Source organism: Aethalodelphis obliquidens, unplaced genomic scaffold, assembly GCF_003676395.1.
Source record: "Aethalodelphis obliquidens isolate GAN/ISIS:26980383/991018 unplaced genomic scaffold, ASM367639v1 scaffold8, whole genome shotgun sequence".
Taxonomy (NCBI): Eukaryota; Metazoa; Chordata; class Mammalia; order Artiodactyla; family Delphinidae; genus Aethalodelphis; species Aethalodelphis obliquidens.
In genome coordinates, this window is record NW_020837952.1 from 33,151,268 (window position 1) to 33,166,134 (window position 14,867).

At 33.2% G+C, this 14,867-nt stretch overlaps 1 protein-coding gene across 14 annotated transcripts in view; it reads right to left on the minus strand.

The window, feature by feature from the left end:
* The window catches only part of CEP290 (centrosomal protein 290), a 97,310-nt gene that overhangs the window by 39,734 nt on the left and 42,709 nt on the right, over positions 1-14,867 (minus strand). For 12 of the 14 annotated variants that reach the window (XR_003432924.1, XM_027107131.1, XM_027107134.1 and 9 more), the window contains 6 exons: positions 14,599-14,701; positions 14,278-14,508; positions 10,465-10,638; positions 6,200-6,311; positions 2,295-2,500; positions 1,207-1,358 (listed from right to left, as the gene is read on the minus strand). Coding sequence is in view for 13 of the 14 variants with exons in the window: in XM_027107131.1 (XP_026962932.1) it covers positions 1,207-1,358; positions 2,295-2,500; positions 6,200-6,311; positions 10,465-10,638; positions 14,278-14,508; positions 14,599-14,701 (978 nt within the window). In the remaining variant the exon portion in view is untranslated. The remainder of the gene's footprint in view (positions 1-1,206; positions 1,359-2,294; positions 2,501-6,199; positions 6,312-10,464; positions 10,639-14,277; positions 14,509-14,598; positions 14,702-14,867) is intronic. The other 2 variants (XM_027107138.1, XM_027107139.1) reach the window with 2 other exon arrangements.

Sequence of the window (14,867 nt, forward strand, 5' to 3'; positions counted from 1 at the left end):
AAGGTATTAAGTAGGCTTACTTGATAAACTGTACAGTTAAGAATACAGAAATTTAAAATTGCCAAGTTCCCTAGATCAATTAATGTATGTTTTGATTTGCTTTATTTTAATTTGCTAGTTACCAGAAATGTGAAAAAGAGATTACACAATTACTACAATTGCAAAAAAAGGGTGGAGCTTGATGGTAAGTTATTAAATTTCCTATATGACTATTTTGATAAGATTAAACAGGTAAAATAAAATGCATTTTACTTTGGGCTGGAATAACTTTAGTTCAGTGTAACAGATAAGTCAGGTTTCCTCATACTGATTAGAAGCTCTTACCGCCAGTTATGTAAGTTTTCACCAATTAAAATATAACAAAATGAGTAATTATAAATTAGTTTACTTCAAAAGATGAAGTACATGAGGTGAAAGGAAGAATAAAAAATGGGGTCATTCATAGTGAAAAGGGCTGGGAATAACTGATATTCCCAAAAGGACTATCAAGACTCTAAAACAATGGCTATAACTTTATGGGTAAGCCATAAACCCTTTCTACTAATTATCTGTGCTAGACAGATAAACTCAGGGATCCTCATACTTTTCTAATGAAGTAACACATAATTACAAAAGAGTGATTAGACAGCATCTACCTGGTATACACAGTATTTCCTCCTTACATATATTGATACTTTGAATTCTAAGAGAATAAACTGTTTCCTTATGTAAAATGAAAACAACACTGTTATCAGGGTTATTAAGTGTAATTAGATGAGTCAGTATATGTTTAATAGATGTAAACTGAATCAAAATCCGTATTTTATTTCTATTTTTACAGCAACCTTATGAAATAAGTATTATTACTCCCTTAATAAATTAAGTTTAAACAAATTAAATGGCCACAACCCTTCCCTCCAAAAAAATATTAGTATGTGGAAAAACTAGATCTCAGAGAGTCTTGATTTCTAGTTCAGTGTTTCCTGTAATACTATTCCTGGGCTCTGAAAAATGTAAATCTTGAGAAGTTATTTCCTCTTCAATATTATTACTTATGCTAGTAAAAAATCAATCTTGTTAATATTGTTTAACCCTGTTCTAATAAAAAGAAACCAGTAACAATTGCCACTAAGGATACTACCCCTTTACCACTGTAATTAGAGTTCATAAACACAAATTAGAGTAGACACAGCTAATCAAATGACTAAAAACTCCACATGAACTTACTTTGATACTTCAACTTTTAGTTCCATTTCACTCTTCTCTAATTCTAGAATATGTTGCCTATCAGCGTCACTTACTGTCTTGCTCACACTATCAGCTAATTCATCTCTTAACATCTGTTCCACTTTCTGCGCTTCCAAATTGATTTTGGTAAGCTGAGAAAAAGTAACAAAAACCGTTCAGAAACGTTAGTTTTTGGTGACATTTTCCTTTTATTATACCTTTCAGCACACTGCAGTCCTCTTTACTTTGCATTAGTCCAGATACTGCATTGGGTGTGAAGTATTAAGAATAGATTGACGAAGATAAGGGGAGAAAAAGCCAGGAACAAATTATGAAAACTCTAGTTGTATGTCAACCCACCCAAAGTCATTTATATTAATCAAGTCACAATCTAATAAGATATGAATCTCTGATATTCTTAATTTACTTGAAATGCCATATGCTCATTATATTTTACTTCAACTATATCATCTATAAATAAATCTAAATAGTTAATAAAATCTTATTAATATATAATGACATTTAAAATAAACAAAATAACATGAATGATTTGAGAAATACACATTCTCAAGGTAAAGGAATATTATGAGTGCTACTTCACCATAAATTATTGAATATTTGCAAACTATATTATTGCCAGCCAATTTAGTAATTTTGACCATATCAAAAGTCTAAAACTTCCTATTAGAATGAAGTCCCTGAAAGGAGAGATTACTGTCTATTTTATTTCATGCTATAACTCCAGTTCCCATACAGCATCTGGCATGTACTAGGCACTCAGAAATAATAACTGTTAAATGAAGGGATGGTAGTGGAAGGCAATTCCATTATTAAGCAAATAACATCTTTTTGCACATTAAATCTAATAATGTAATGCTGGTGAGAAATAAAAACTCAATCACAAAAATACCTGCTTTCTTTTTAAACATTTCAGATTTAAAAATATATCATTTACCCATTACATGAAACACAAGCACTATATTAATATGCTACTTCAGAGTTACAAACAAACCTCTTCCAATAATACAATGGCTACCATGACTGATTTTTTACTCTCTAACTGCATGAAAAAAATTATAATATCAAACCTCAGCAAATTTGGTTTCCAATTCAAAATTACGTTCTTCCACTTGCTTCAATGAAGTCTTCACATGTTCATACATTTTTTGAGAATGTTCAGCCCGCTGCCTTTCATTTAATTCCTTCATCTCCAGCATAGTGATTTTTTTTGAAATAGAAACAATCTCACTATTGGTTATTGATTTCTTTGCCTTATCCATGTTAGATTCATTTCCTAAATGCAACAATACTTCGGTAAATCTCACGCTGTTCTTATCTAAAGTTTATCCCAGATATTTTAGACATTGTATGTAAGGAGGCACTATTGTTATGCGGAAAACACACGAGCCTTTTGAATTATGACAGACCTGGACTCTAGTCTCAGCTCTGTTACTTCTTATCCGTATGCTGCCTATCCTAATCTCTCTGGGATTTACATGTTTTGTCAATCAAATGATAACACAAATTATTCTTCATAGGATTACAGGCATACCTTGTTTCATTGTGCTTTGCTTTATGGAGCTTCGCAAATACTGCATTTTTTTGTTTTTGTTTGTTTTTAAATTGAAGGTCTGTGGCAAACAACGCTGAGTTGAGCAAGTCTGTCGGTGCCATGTTTCCAACAGCATTTGCTCACTTCGTGTCTCGTGTCACACTGGTAATCCTCACAATATTTCAAACTTCTTTATTATATTTGTTATGGTATCTATGATCAGTGATCTTTGATGTTAATATTAAGACAAAATGAAGGTTCAGATGATGGCTAGCATTTTTTAGCAATAAAGTATTTTAAAATTAAGGTATGTACATTTTTTTTAGACATAATACTGTTGCACACTAATAGACTATAGTATAGTGTAAACATAACTTTTATAGGTACTGGGAGACCAAAAAATTCCTGTGACTCATTTATTGCAATATTTGTTTTGTTGTGCCAATCTGGAGCCAAACGTGCAATATGTCCAAGGTATGCCTGAACTGAAATAACAATGTAAAAGATGTAGTGTAGGAGGTGTCACATGTAGATAGTCAAAAAAGGGCAAATAAATATATTTTGTTAACTGAAAGGAGATAAACTGTATTAAGAGGCAATACAGTGAAGCAACACTACTTTGTGAATACAAGTGCAATGACTCAGAGTAAAAAAGTAAAATCTGAAGCCATGTGATTTAGGGATTTCGCCAAGTATCTTCTTTAACCCTGACCTTTATCTGGCCTTTGTATACATCTAATATCAAATATTTTACTTTAAATTATTTTATCAGTTATTATACCCTTATCTCATATATGCAGTTGTATAGCTTATCTTTGGACACAGAAGTTTGTGGCTAAATGAAAAGAGAACGAAAGCCCCCTCATTGACCATGAAAAGGCATCACGTAGGATTATCATTAGTTAGTCACCTTTTAAGAAGAGAAAACTAATACTTTTGCTTTGCATAACAGACATGCTCCAGGAAAAAAAATTTGGTAGTTTTAGTTTTTTTAGAGAGTCAATTAACCATATGTTCAGGGAAGTCAATTATTTTAAGGAACTAATAAGCAGTGATTTACTCTGTAAACAGTCGTAACACCAATAATGCCACCTCCTATCTTTCTAGCTTCACAAGCTTGAGTTTTATAACTGAGTTTGCTCAAAGAAATATATATATTTTTGAAACTAAACTGTTTTGGTGTCTGTCTCAGCTTTAAGAAGTGCTTCATTTTGTTCTGTGTCTTTAAATAGTATATGATTTTAGAATAGCTGCTGTAAGCAGTGATCAAATAGCTAACAGTAATGTTACTGAAAGAAGCTAAAAGTGTTAGGAAACCATTATGGTACAGAGATTCATTCAGGCAACCCTAAGCACCATGAAGGAAAGAAAAAAAAATTGCAGTAAATACAGATATACTAGGAACATAAAAACTCTTCTCCATTCTCTTTAGTGCTAAACTTTGATAATGAAAAGAGGCACATCACAGGGGCTGCAATAGACACTAGTCTACTCTATATTCTTGTGTTTGGAGTGTCCTAGAGAGAGGGTAACAGCCCAACACCAATCAATTCCCGCATGGAAAAAGCTAAAAAAGTGACACTTTTAAACAAAGATATAAGGGCACCAGGAAATAAAAGCTTTTAAACTTCAGTGATTTATTGTGGAGTTCCAGAATTTGGAGCGAATCTTCTCATGTCTCTGTTCAGAACTGAGGGGTTGACATTTGAACCTTGGCTTTGGAAGACAGGCAATGGTGAGGTCATTCCAAGATAAGGAAACACCTTAAACAAAGGTATTTAAACCACCTCAGAGCTGCCTCTCCACAGGACCTTGCTGGAGGCTGTACTCCTTCTCTGGCTTGTCACAGAGCACTACAGGATGCATTCAGTGTGCTTTTCTGGCAGCCCAGTTAACCTTTATTTTTCCTCTACAAGATTTGGACCCTGGAGCCAAACCAGGGAGCTAGCAAGAATAAGGCATGCTTGTAAAATTATAGCCATGTGCAGCTGTACAACAACAGTACTACCACTAGCAGCTGTGTTAAAGTATTTATAGAGAGAAAACTTCAGAACTAAGCTGAGTAATGTAGTGGATAAATATCTGTGAAAAAATTTATTTTTTACTTATTTTTTCTGAGAGGGATCGAAACTGTAAGCCTCATCTGATGGAAGATGTGAATAATTCACCTATGCATGTTTGAGGTTGACAGACTTGTAAAATCTTTTAAAAAATAAAGCTAGACTTTATATTAAAAAAAAAAACTTCAGTGCTATAAAGCCATGTATCGGAGAGATTAAGGTATTTGAAAATTAAGGAATTTCTATAGGGAATTCAGCACTTATTAAAGAAACACAGGATAGAATGAACAAAGAACTTACTAAAACTGTATATAATATCCTTTTCTATATCTTAGTTAAAATGGTATCTTCTTTTATGTAAGAGCTACATGGAAGTCAATTCACTTTTAATCTCTTAATGAATTAAAAAGTACATTTCTAAGAGTAGCTTATTTTAGACTTCCCAATGTTAAGCCTCTCTAAGCTACATGTCTCAGTTACCAATTTAATAGTAACAGAAACTTTGAATAGCATTAGCACTCTAAGGTCTAGAAAACAAATTAAAACATTTTATCCAAAGGGGCAAATTTATTTGAAAATTATAAAGCATAATGCTAGTGAGATAAAATTATTTAAATGTTGTGAACTAGGATAACCATTTGAAAAACTAATATGGAAAATCCTAGCAGAAGCCACAAAGATTTTAATACCCTTTAAGACAATATCTCTGTTAGATGTAAATGAAGATGTTCACTGCAGCACTATAAGCAATAGCAAAAATTAGAAAAGCTAGTGATTTAATCACCCAAACACAGTAACTTACTGCATGAATATTTATAAGTATGATGAATAAAAAATGAAATATTTTGATATCTACTAAATATAGCATATAATGTTTATTATAATTTAAAGTATATAAAATATATAAGCATGTATAAGGTCATACAAAAAAATGATACAGTAGTGGAACTATGAGCAATATAAATTCTTCTCAAATTTTTCTGATGTTCTAGGTGATCTTTTAATTTAAAAATATAAAATGATATATTCCTAATATAACTCTATACAGTGAAAAAACTCATAATACTATCATTAAAATACAGGTATTTCAAAATTATCATCAGTTTTAATTGTTAAATGGTTCAGTATAGCTAATGCTCAGTCATACATTTTTAACATATGATTTCATTAGAAACAAATCCAATTTAATAACTAAAAACCTAACTTTGGTAAAGGTTAGTATGAGATATTATTCATCAACTGCCTGTTAAATTAAACTGTTAGGCAGAGAGTGAATTTTTATCAAAATATTTCCTTTTTATCTGGTATAGAAAGGCACTTTAAATGAAAAATATTCACTATTGGATCTTAATCATTTTATATTATGAGTCATAATACTTACCTAATTTAGTTTCTTGTTCCCAGGCTTGTTCAATAGTGTGAAGTTTTTCCTTGGTAATCTCCAGTTCTTTACTTACAGACTCCATTTGTTCTTTTAGGGATGCATTTTCACACTGAATAAAATAGAAACATCACTGAGCAACTACATTGTAATTCAGATTAATACCACAGATGTGACACTGTCTGAACTTTATATAATAATCTCCTAAAGCTCACAATCTAGTTTTTTTTAACGAATGTAGAAGTTCCTCTGCATGTAATACAGATAGACATACACATAACATATATGTTGTATACACACACATATATTATTTTAAAATAATCATCAAAACCTTGTATATCCGATATGTGGCCCTAAACTCCTGAGTATTAGCTTCTGCCATGTTCACTTTGGCCAACGTGGAACACTCCAGAGTCTCACAATCTTCATAAAGCAGTGCTTACTTCCCTCATTCATACCAAGGGTTACTGAGCATCCACAGCATGCCATCGGTGACAGGTACTGTATGTTCATGATGAAAAGAAACAGACAAACTTCTGGCCTTCATAGGCCTCACCATTTGGTGTCTGTGGATATATGTGTGGTAGGAGTTGGGGAGGAGTGTGGAATGCAGCAGAATGTGAACAGATAATCAAAGAAAAAAATTCACTAAACAGGTCAAGATCTAGAAAGAAACAGAGTACAAAACCAAAGAATAATAAAAAGTAGCATATCCAGATAGAGTGCTTAAAGAAAGTATTAACCACTGAAGAGGTGGTATTTAAGCTGAAACTGATGGTAAGAGAAGGAGCCAATCTTGACAAGAAACCAGCCATGGAAAGAACTGATATACTACTGGTAAATCCAGATGCTCCAAAGCAGGAAAGAGTCTGGAGTATTAGAGGACTTGAACACAGTGAGCAACAATCAGAGTGAAGAGGAATAAAAAAAAAAGTTGGAGAGATTATAGGGGGCCATACCAGGCAAGGCATGGTATGTCAAGACAAGTAACTGGAATGTAACTTAAGGTATAATAGGAAATCATTTAAAGATTTAAAGGAAGAAGTTTTAACAAATCATTCTGAATAAAATGTGGAGAATCAATAAAGGGGTAAATAGAGAAATGAGAAATTAGTCAGGAAGATACTGTAAAGTCCAGATGAGAGATGACACTGGTTTAGATTACACTTATAGCAGGGAAGATAGAGAAAAGAGGACACATAAGAATTAATTACATTTGGGTGGAAAATGATAAAGGAAAGGAATGACTAGAGAATAATTCTAAGATATCTGCCTTAACTAAATGAGTAGATAATAGTGGCATACACTGAAACAGAAACAACTATGAGAGAAATAGACATCAGGAATTAAATTTGGACACGTTAAATTAGAGATCCCCTTGAAACATGAGTTGTTAAGTAGGTAATTCCATACAGAAGAACAGAGTTCTGAGAAGTCAGGCTGGAAACATAAAATGTAGGAGTTGGCACATAAGTATAATATTTTAAGCTCATTTATTCTTCATTTTAACAAATAGAATGTCTACTACATGCCAGGTATTCTAAGCACTGGACTGCAATGGTAAACAAATTCCATCCTAAAACTTGTATTTTAATGGAGCAATTTGAAAATAAGCCAATATATAACATACTGTCAGGTAATAACCATTATGAAGAAAAATAAAACAGGGTAATGACATTTTTTTTTAAATAAATTTATTTATTTATTTTTGGCTAGGCTGGACCCTCGTTGCTGCATACAGGCTTTCTCTAGTTGCGATGAGCGGAGGCTACTCTTCGTTGCGGTCCACGGGCTTACTCATTGTGGTGACTTCTCTTGTTGCAGAGCACCAGCTCTAGGCGCACGGGCTTCAATAGTTGCGGCGCAAGGGCTTCAATAGTTGTGGCGCACGGGCTTCAATAGTTGTGGCGCACGGGCTTAGCTGCTCCACAGCACGTGAGATCTTCCCGGACCAGAGCTCGAACCCGTGTCCCCTGCATTAGCAGGTGGATTCTTAACCACTGCGCCACCAGGGAAGTCCCGAGATTTTTTTTTTTTTTTTAAAGGGCGATGTTATAATGAAAAGGAAGATAAGGGAATAAAACATGACTCTCTGGTAACATGCACAATTACAGCCCAGTTCCTAGGTACTGTAAATTCGTAGGAGAAAAACAAAAAAGGGCTTAAGGTGTTTTAAATATCTTGCTACCCTTTTTGCTTCTCTTACTTCCAGACTCTTTCAAAGGATAACTGTGGCCTTGCTTCATATCCCATTTTCATACCCCTGCCCTGGTACTGCACCCTCATTTATTACCACTCTTACCTCTAATATTCAATCATTCTCTCCCCTTTAGCTCTAAATTTTCTTTTCCTCTCCTCTCAAACTTCATTGGTCTCCTTATTAAAAAAATTTTTTTGAAAAAACACAGCAAATCCTCTTCTTAATTTTACCTTAGTCCATATCTATTTCTCTTGTCTGCTATTATCAAAATTTCCATTTTTTTAATTGCCTTATCACCCATTCGGTTTTTGTATTTCTTTACCACCCACTCTGTTTTTCATCTTCTAAAATCTGATTTTCATCACCTTTATTCAATCCCTGAAGTTAACATCTATTAGCTCTAACTCTGTGCCAAACAGCAGGTACCAAACCCACAAAAATGAACTAAGTAGAGTTTCTGATATCAAGAGGCTTATATTCCTGTAGGAGAGGCACACATATAAACACATATAATATGATGTGATATAAATAGCAGAACTAGGTACAAAATATAGAAATAACAGAGAGGGTGAGTTTTTTCTATAAAGAAGGATGCTACAGAAAAAAAGGTAGTGTCTGAAAAAAGTTTTGAAACATGAATAGAAATTCACTGAGCAGAAAAACTGGGAGAGGAGGAAGGGCTTTCTAAACAAAGAAAACTGCATGTACAGAAGAACATACGAAACACTGTGGTGGAGAAAACTGGTAGTTCACTTTCTAAAACATTAATTGTGAAACTCCTTAGAATGTCACAGTAGATGACATGAGTTATGTGCGGGCTAATCACAAAAGTCACTTATTCTTTAAGTGACTGGCAACTTTTGAGAGGTTTTAAGCAAGGGAAGGACATGGTCAGATGCAGGTTTAGAATGATCACTTTGGTGGCAGCAAGGAGGATACAACACTGGAGGTAATGGTATGGGTAATGGTTACCACAGTGAAGATAATAAAGAATAAAACTAAGACATTGCCAACAGATAGAGACATATGTTCAGAATTATAACTGAGATACAGGAAGTAAAGGAGAGAAAAGGATATAATACAGAGACAAAATTTTTTAAGGTTTGAGTAGAGATGAAAAATATTATCTGGGAAAATAAGTTTTAAAAGTTAAAAATTACTCATTGATACGCTACCTGCAGGAGATTTCTTATCTATGATTGTCTAATGCTAGAGAAGAGAAGACAACAGACATGAAAGATGGGAAAAAATAAATTTTTATCACACTTAAATATTTAGAATTTTCCATAAAAATTAACATAATCATCTCTCTTCAAAAATAATAAAAAGTAAACTGATCATGATTATTTCTAGTTAATATTAATAAATAATGACTCAGATAATTTTGTAGGAGTCATTGAAAGCTATTCAGAATGTTTTCTTGAACGTGTCCCCCTAAGCAAGTGAGAGCTTTTGAGCCAAAAGAATTATATCTCCTTCCATTCCAATGAGAGGATCATTAAAGAGAATGAACCAAAAGACATAAGCCTTTATTTTTCATAAAGATAAACAAAATCAGGAGCTTGTTTTGCCTGCTGTAAAAGGTACGAAGGTCGAGTGGCTAGAAGACAATTACAAAGGGTCTGGGCCACATTCATAGACTCCTTTAATTAAACTAATGATACTCCATCCTATTCTTCTCTCTCTCTACAGTAAGAAAGGATAGGGATTTGCAGAACTCATCCAAGGTCCAGGAAGAACCATGGATATCTCATCTACTCTCTGCTACATCCACCCCAAAGAGCCATGGACCATGAGGGAATAATTTACACTGGGATCAGGGCAAGAGAAAGGAATGGGTACTTAATAATGCTTCCTCTTCTGACTACATTATCCTATCTGTTCCATGTTCTTTTTTCTTTTTTAAGTACCTGATGGAAAGAGATTTCATTCAGCTAAATCACACAAGTGGGCTAAGGAAGATAACCTGGAAGAAGTCATCCAGAAGTCATTTTGCACCTATAGATAAGATATCACCAAAGAAGAATGGCTAAAATCACAAGGTTTAAGGATCACACATACTTACCTCTAGGTGTTCCAAGTTATTTGTTCTTTGAACAAGCATATTATCTTTTTGCAAGATGTCTCTGTACTTAGCAGTCAGTTCATTGTATTGTTTATTGGCCAATGCTAGTTCAGACAGAGAGACACTATTATCTATAACTTTTTGGAGTGCTGCAATCTTGAAAACAGCCATTTCCTATGTAAATAAAGATACACTGGATTAAGGTGGTGTATTTTTTTCTGGTAAAGGCACTAGCCACTTATGAGGATAAGATAATATAGCTGAAAGCAAAACAGATTTTAGAATAATTTAAAAAATTAGATTTCTCAAGAATTGCATATATTGCATATATTACAATATATTACAATAACTATTAAATACTTTCATACAAGAAATAATATTTGGAAATTTTAAATCATAATAAAAATACAGTGAATCCTTTTATAACTCCTGTCATAGTTAAATGAAATTCAGTTAATTTGAGAAACACGTAATATACAGCAGCAAAAAAAATATCACTTAGAATATATCTTTGGATGGCTTTTCTAAATTTCATAAGATTAAAAAAAAACTTCTTTTAAATGGCAAAATTTGCATCATCACAGGTAACATTTCCAACTTTGCTATTTCTGCTTATTTGTAATTAATAACAAACTAGCTTTATAATAAAAGAAAATTTTTTGTTCACAGGAAAGAAACATTATTTAGGGAAAAAAAACTTCTCTGCATCATAGCTATCTGTAACAAATAATATCAAAGGCTTTAAATTACTTGGTTCATCTTCAACTCTTTAGCTACAGAGCTATAAGAGTCACTATTCAAAGACACTGTATTAACACCAAAAAGAAAATACTGAACATGAAACCAAATTTATGAAATGAGGAAGATAAGGAATTTATGAGTTCCCTGGAGGACTCATAAATTGGTTAGGACTCAGTGCTTTCACTGTGGTGGCCTGGGTTCAATCCCCGGTCAGGGAACTACGATCCCGCAAACTGTGCGGCTTGGCCAAAAAAATTTTAAAAATAAAAAAATTTAAAAAAAATAAAAAGAATTTATGGTTATAATTCATTCTGAAGTAGAGTAATGAGGGGAAAATATTTGTAATAGTGCTTCAGATCTCAATTTGAAAACTTCTCTATATAAATAAATACACCCTAGTCTACCTTACCCTTGGGATTCAGTTTCACTTTTGCTTTGTGGTGAGGGAAATCATGTTTCCCATCCTTAAAAATATCCCTTTTTTTGGCTTTCCAATTGTTGCAAAAACAAACAAAAAATCCAGGTTGACCAATCAGGTTGAAGAGGAAGAAGATTCTAGTTCTTTCTTCCCTTCTATCTCAAACATTAGCTATATTTGTAATACTCTAAGAAAAGTACATTCTACAAAATCTAACACAAAACATTTCATATTGAAAATAGGTTTATTAGCATGACAATTTCACCCATTACTATATTTAAAAGGGGGTGGCAAGGAACTCAAGTTCATTCTAATTTTACTTTGAATTCTTCTATTTACATGCTCCTATGTAAATTTAGACATGTCAAATGAACATATACATGCTTAAATAAGGTCTGATCAGATGTAAAGCAAGGTGCAGAAGAGTTGCATGGCATGCAACTTTTTGTATCTTTGTTAATAACTTGCAAAAGGAAACATTAGAAGGATTATCAGTTACCTAAAGGGGGTGAAAGGATGAAGTAGAATGAAGTGAAAGGTACAAGGACAGACATAAGATTTCTCTGCTGACATCTTTTGTACATGTGAATGTTTTATATATTCAAATTTAATTTTTTAAAAAGTTATCCCTAAAACTGAAAACAAATGTAAAATAAATGAACCTAACTATATAGCAATTGTATAGCATAACCACACAAAGAGGAGAATTACTTCAAGTCACTATAGAATATGTTACCATGACGATACATCCCTAGTGAGAGATATTCTAAAGAAAATAAGAACTGTAAAGAAACTTTATATCTAGTAGCACTGGTATTATTATTGTTAATACCAATACAAGATTACTGTTTTCAAATTAATGTATGAATATTGTAGTATAAAAAATAATTATTTTAATGTTATTTTAATAGATTTCCGTGTTAAAAAAATAAAGTACAAAATCAAAGGTTAGTAAAAACTCCATACTCTTACTTATCCTAAAATGTTAAATTTGAATTAAAAATAACAATATGAACTCATGATTTAAATCTATACATATTTTCCTAACTGGACTAGTAGCAATGACACTCCAAGAGCAATGACACCTAGGACTCGTTTTTGGTATCTAAATGCTGTCCCCACTAAAATGAACCAGGGCTCTTTAGAGAAATGGCTCATTCCAAGCCTGCCTAAGAAGTATACAAGGTACCTCTTGGACATATGTTGTTCCAGAAAACAAACTAAGTTTTGCAGCTTGGTTCAAAGACTAACGTATTTCTGTCAAATAGGATACAAGAACCTTCTTTAAAGGGCTCTCACTGGCCAAAGTTGAGACAAAAGAATAATGACTACACCTGAGTAAAACACACTGAATATTTAAAAGTGTGTGAGTCTGTTATGATACTTAAAGAAGAGAAAGCTGGAGGGTGCAGTGGGTGGGAGGGGATAGGCAGAAGCAGACTATACAAACTCTGTATTCTGAAAACTGGTCATGAAAAGGAAAGAATGACCAGTTTTTATCTTGCCTTTCTAGTTAGGAACCATACTTCAAGATAACCAAAGAGCTTGGGCTAATGAGGAGAAGCTCTTTATTTTATAAAGAATACCTGCTAGTAAATGAAGAGAACATAATATAATTAGAAAATCATGATTTTTGCAACTCTTAATGAAATAATTGGATCAGGCAACAACAATCACCAGTGGACACTAAAACCATTAGAAGAAATGATGAAGAACTGGTTATTTGCATGGTATCAAAATATCACCAAAGAATTAACTAAATCACTTAATAATAGAGATATATGGCTGTCTCCCCCTTAAGAAAGTAATCAATCATGAAACATGGGACTACCAGACATTCCATCTCTTGAAGTGATACACTATAAAGTACTACTTATAAAGTACAAAACATTACTTATGAAGTGTTCTTGCCAAAAATGTTTAACCTTAATATAACCAAGGCTTCAAAGCTAACTTTTAGTAAATACAATGGATACAGGAACAAGTAAAATTATGAAAGAAAATAATCAGATAAATATTCATTATTTTTCAGAGAGAGGAGGAAAAAAAGGGGGAGATTCTATATTTAAAAGACTTAGGACATGTAACATCCAAATACAATGCAGGGTCCTTGACTGGATCCTGGGACAACTGAGGAAATGTGAATATGATCTGGACGTTAGATAATATAAGGTATTGTTGTCAATTTTGTTAAGTGTGATAAAGTTATTGCGGTTATGTAAACAGAAAAAGACTTTTTTAGAGATGCACACTAAAATATTTAGGGGAGAAATGTCTGCAATTAAAATATTCTTACAAAAAAACAGATGAAGCAATTAGAGTGGAATGTTAATAAATGTTAACTATTAATCCAGGTGATGGGTATTCATCATACTATCCTTTCTTCTTCTTCTTTTTTTTTTTTTTTGCGGTATGCGGGCCTCTCACTGTTGTGGCCTCTCCTGTTGCAGAGCACAGGCTCCAGACACGCAGGCTCAGTGGCCATGGCTCACGGGCCCAGCTGCTCCGCGGCATGTGGGATCCTCCCGGACCGGGGCACAAACCCGTGTCCCCTGCATCGGCAGGCGGACTCTCAACCACTGCGCCACCAGGGAAGCCCTATCCTTTCTTCTTCACGTTTGAAAATTTTCAGAGTTGAAAAAAATCAGACGTACCTTAAAACGTTGCAAACGTCCAATTTTTTCACCAACTTCAGCCTCCATTGATACCAATTCATTCTTCTGTTTCCAATTTTCTTTTCTAAGCTGTCTCTCCATTTCTACTAAAGTAGTATATTGCCTTATGAGTGACTTTTCATTCACTTGTAAGACTGTGAGCTTTCTGCTATTTTCTGAAAGTGTTTTTTTCATTTCATCTGAATCCATCTGAAGAGCACTGAGCAAATTCTGCACAAAGTCACATTTATATAACTTGTTAAATCTAGCTATCTTAGTTTGTACAGTATTATATATTGATCTTAAAAGTGCTTTACTTACATTATATTCTTTTATTTTTATAGCATCTTGTTGGATTTGATCCTCAAGTTTTCTCTTTTCCTCTTTCATTGTTTCAGATTCTGTTTTCCAGGTCTTCTTTTCACTTAAAAAAATAAAAATGACAATACAGTAAACCTAATAAAATATTTAACTATAGGAAGAGATAGCTATAGATTATGGAAATTTAGTTTCTATAAAATAAGAGAAATCATAACTAGTCAATACCTGATAACATAAGTAGAAATGCCACTTGAAAGGATTTATCCTGA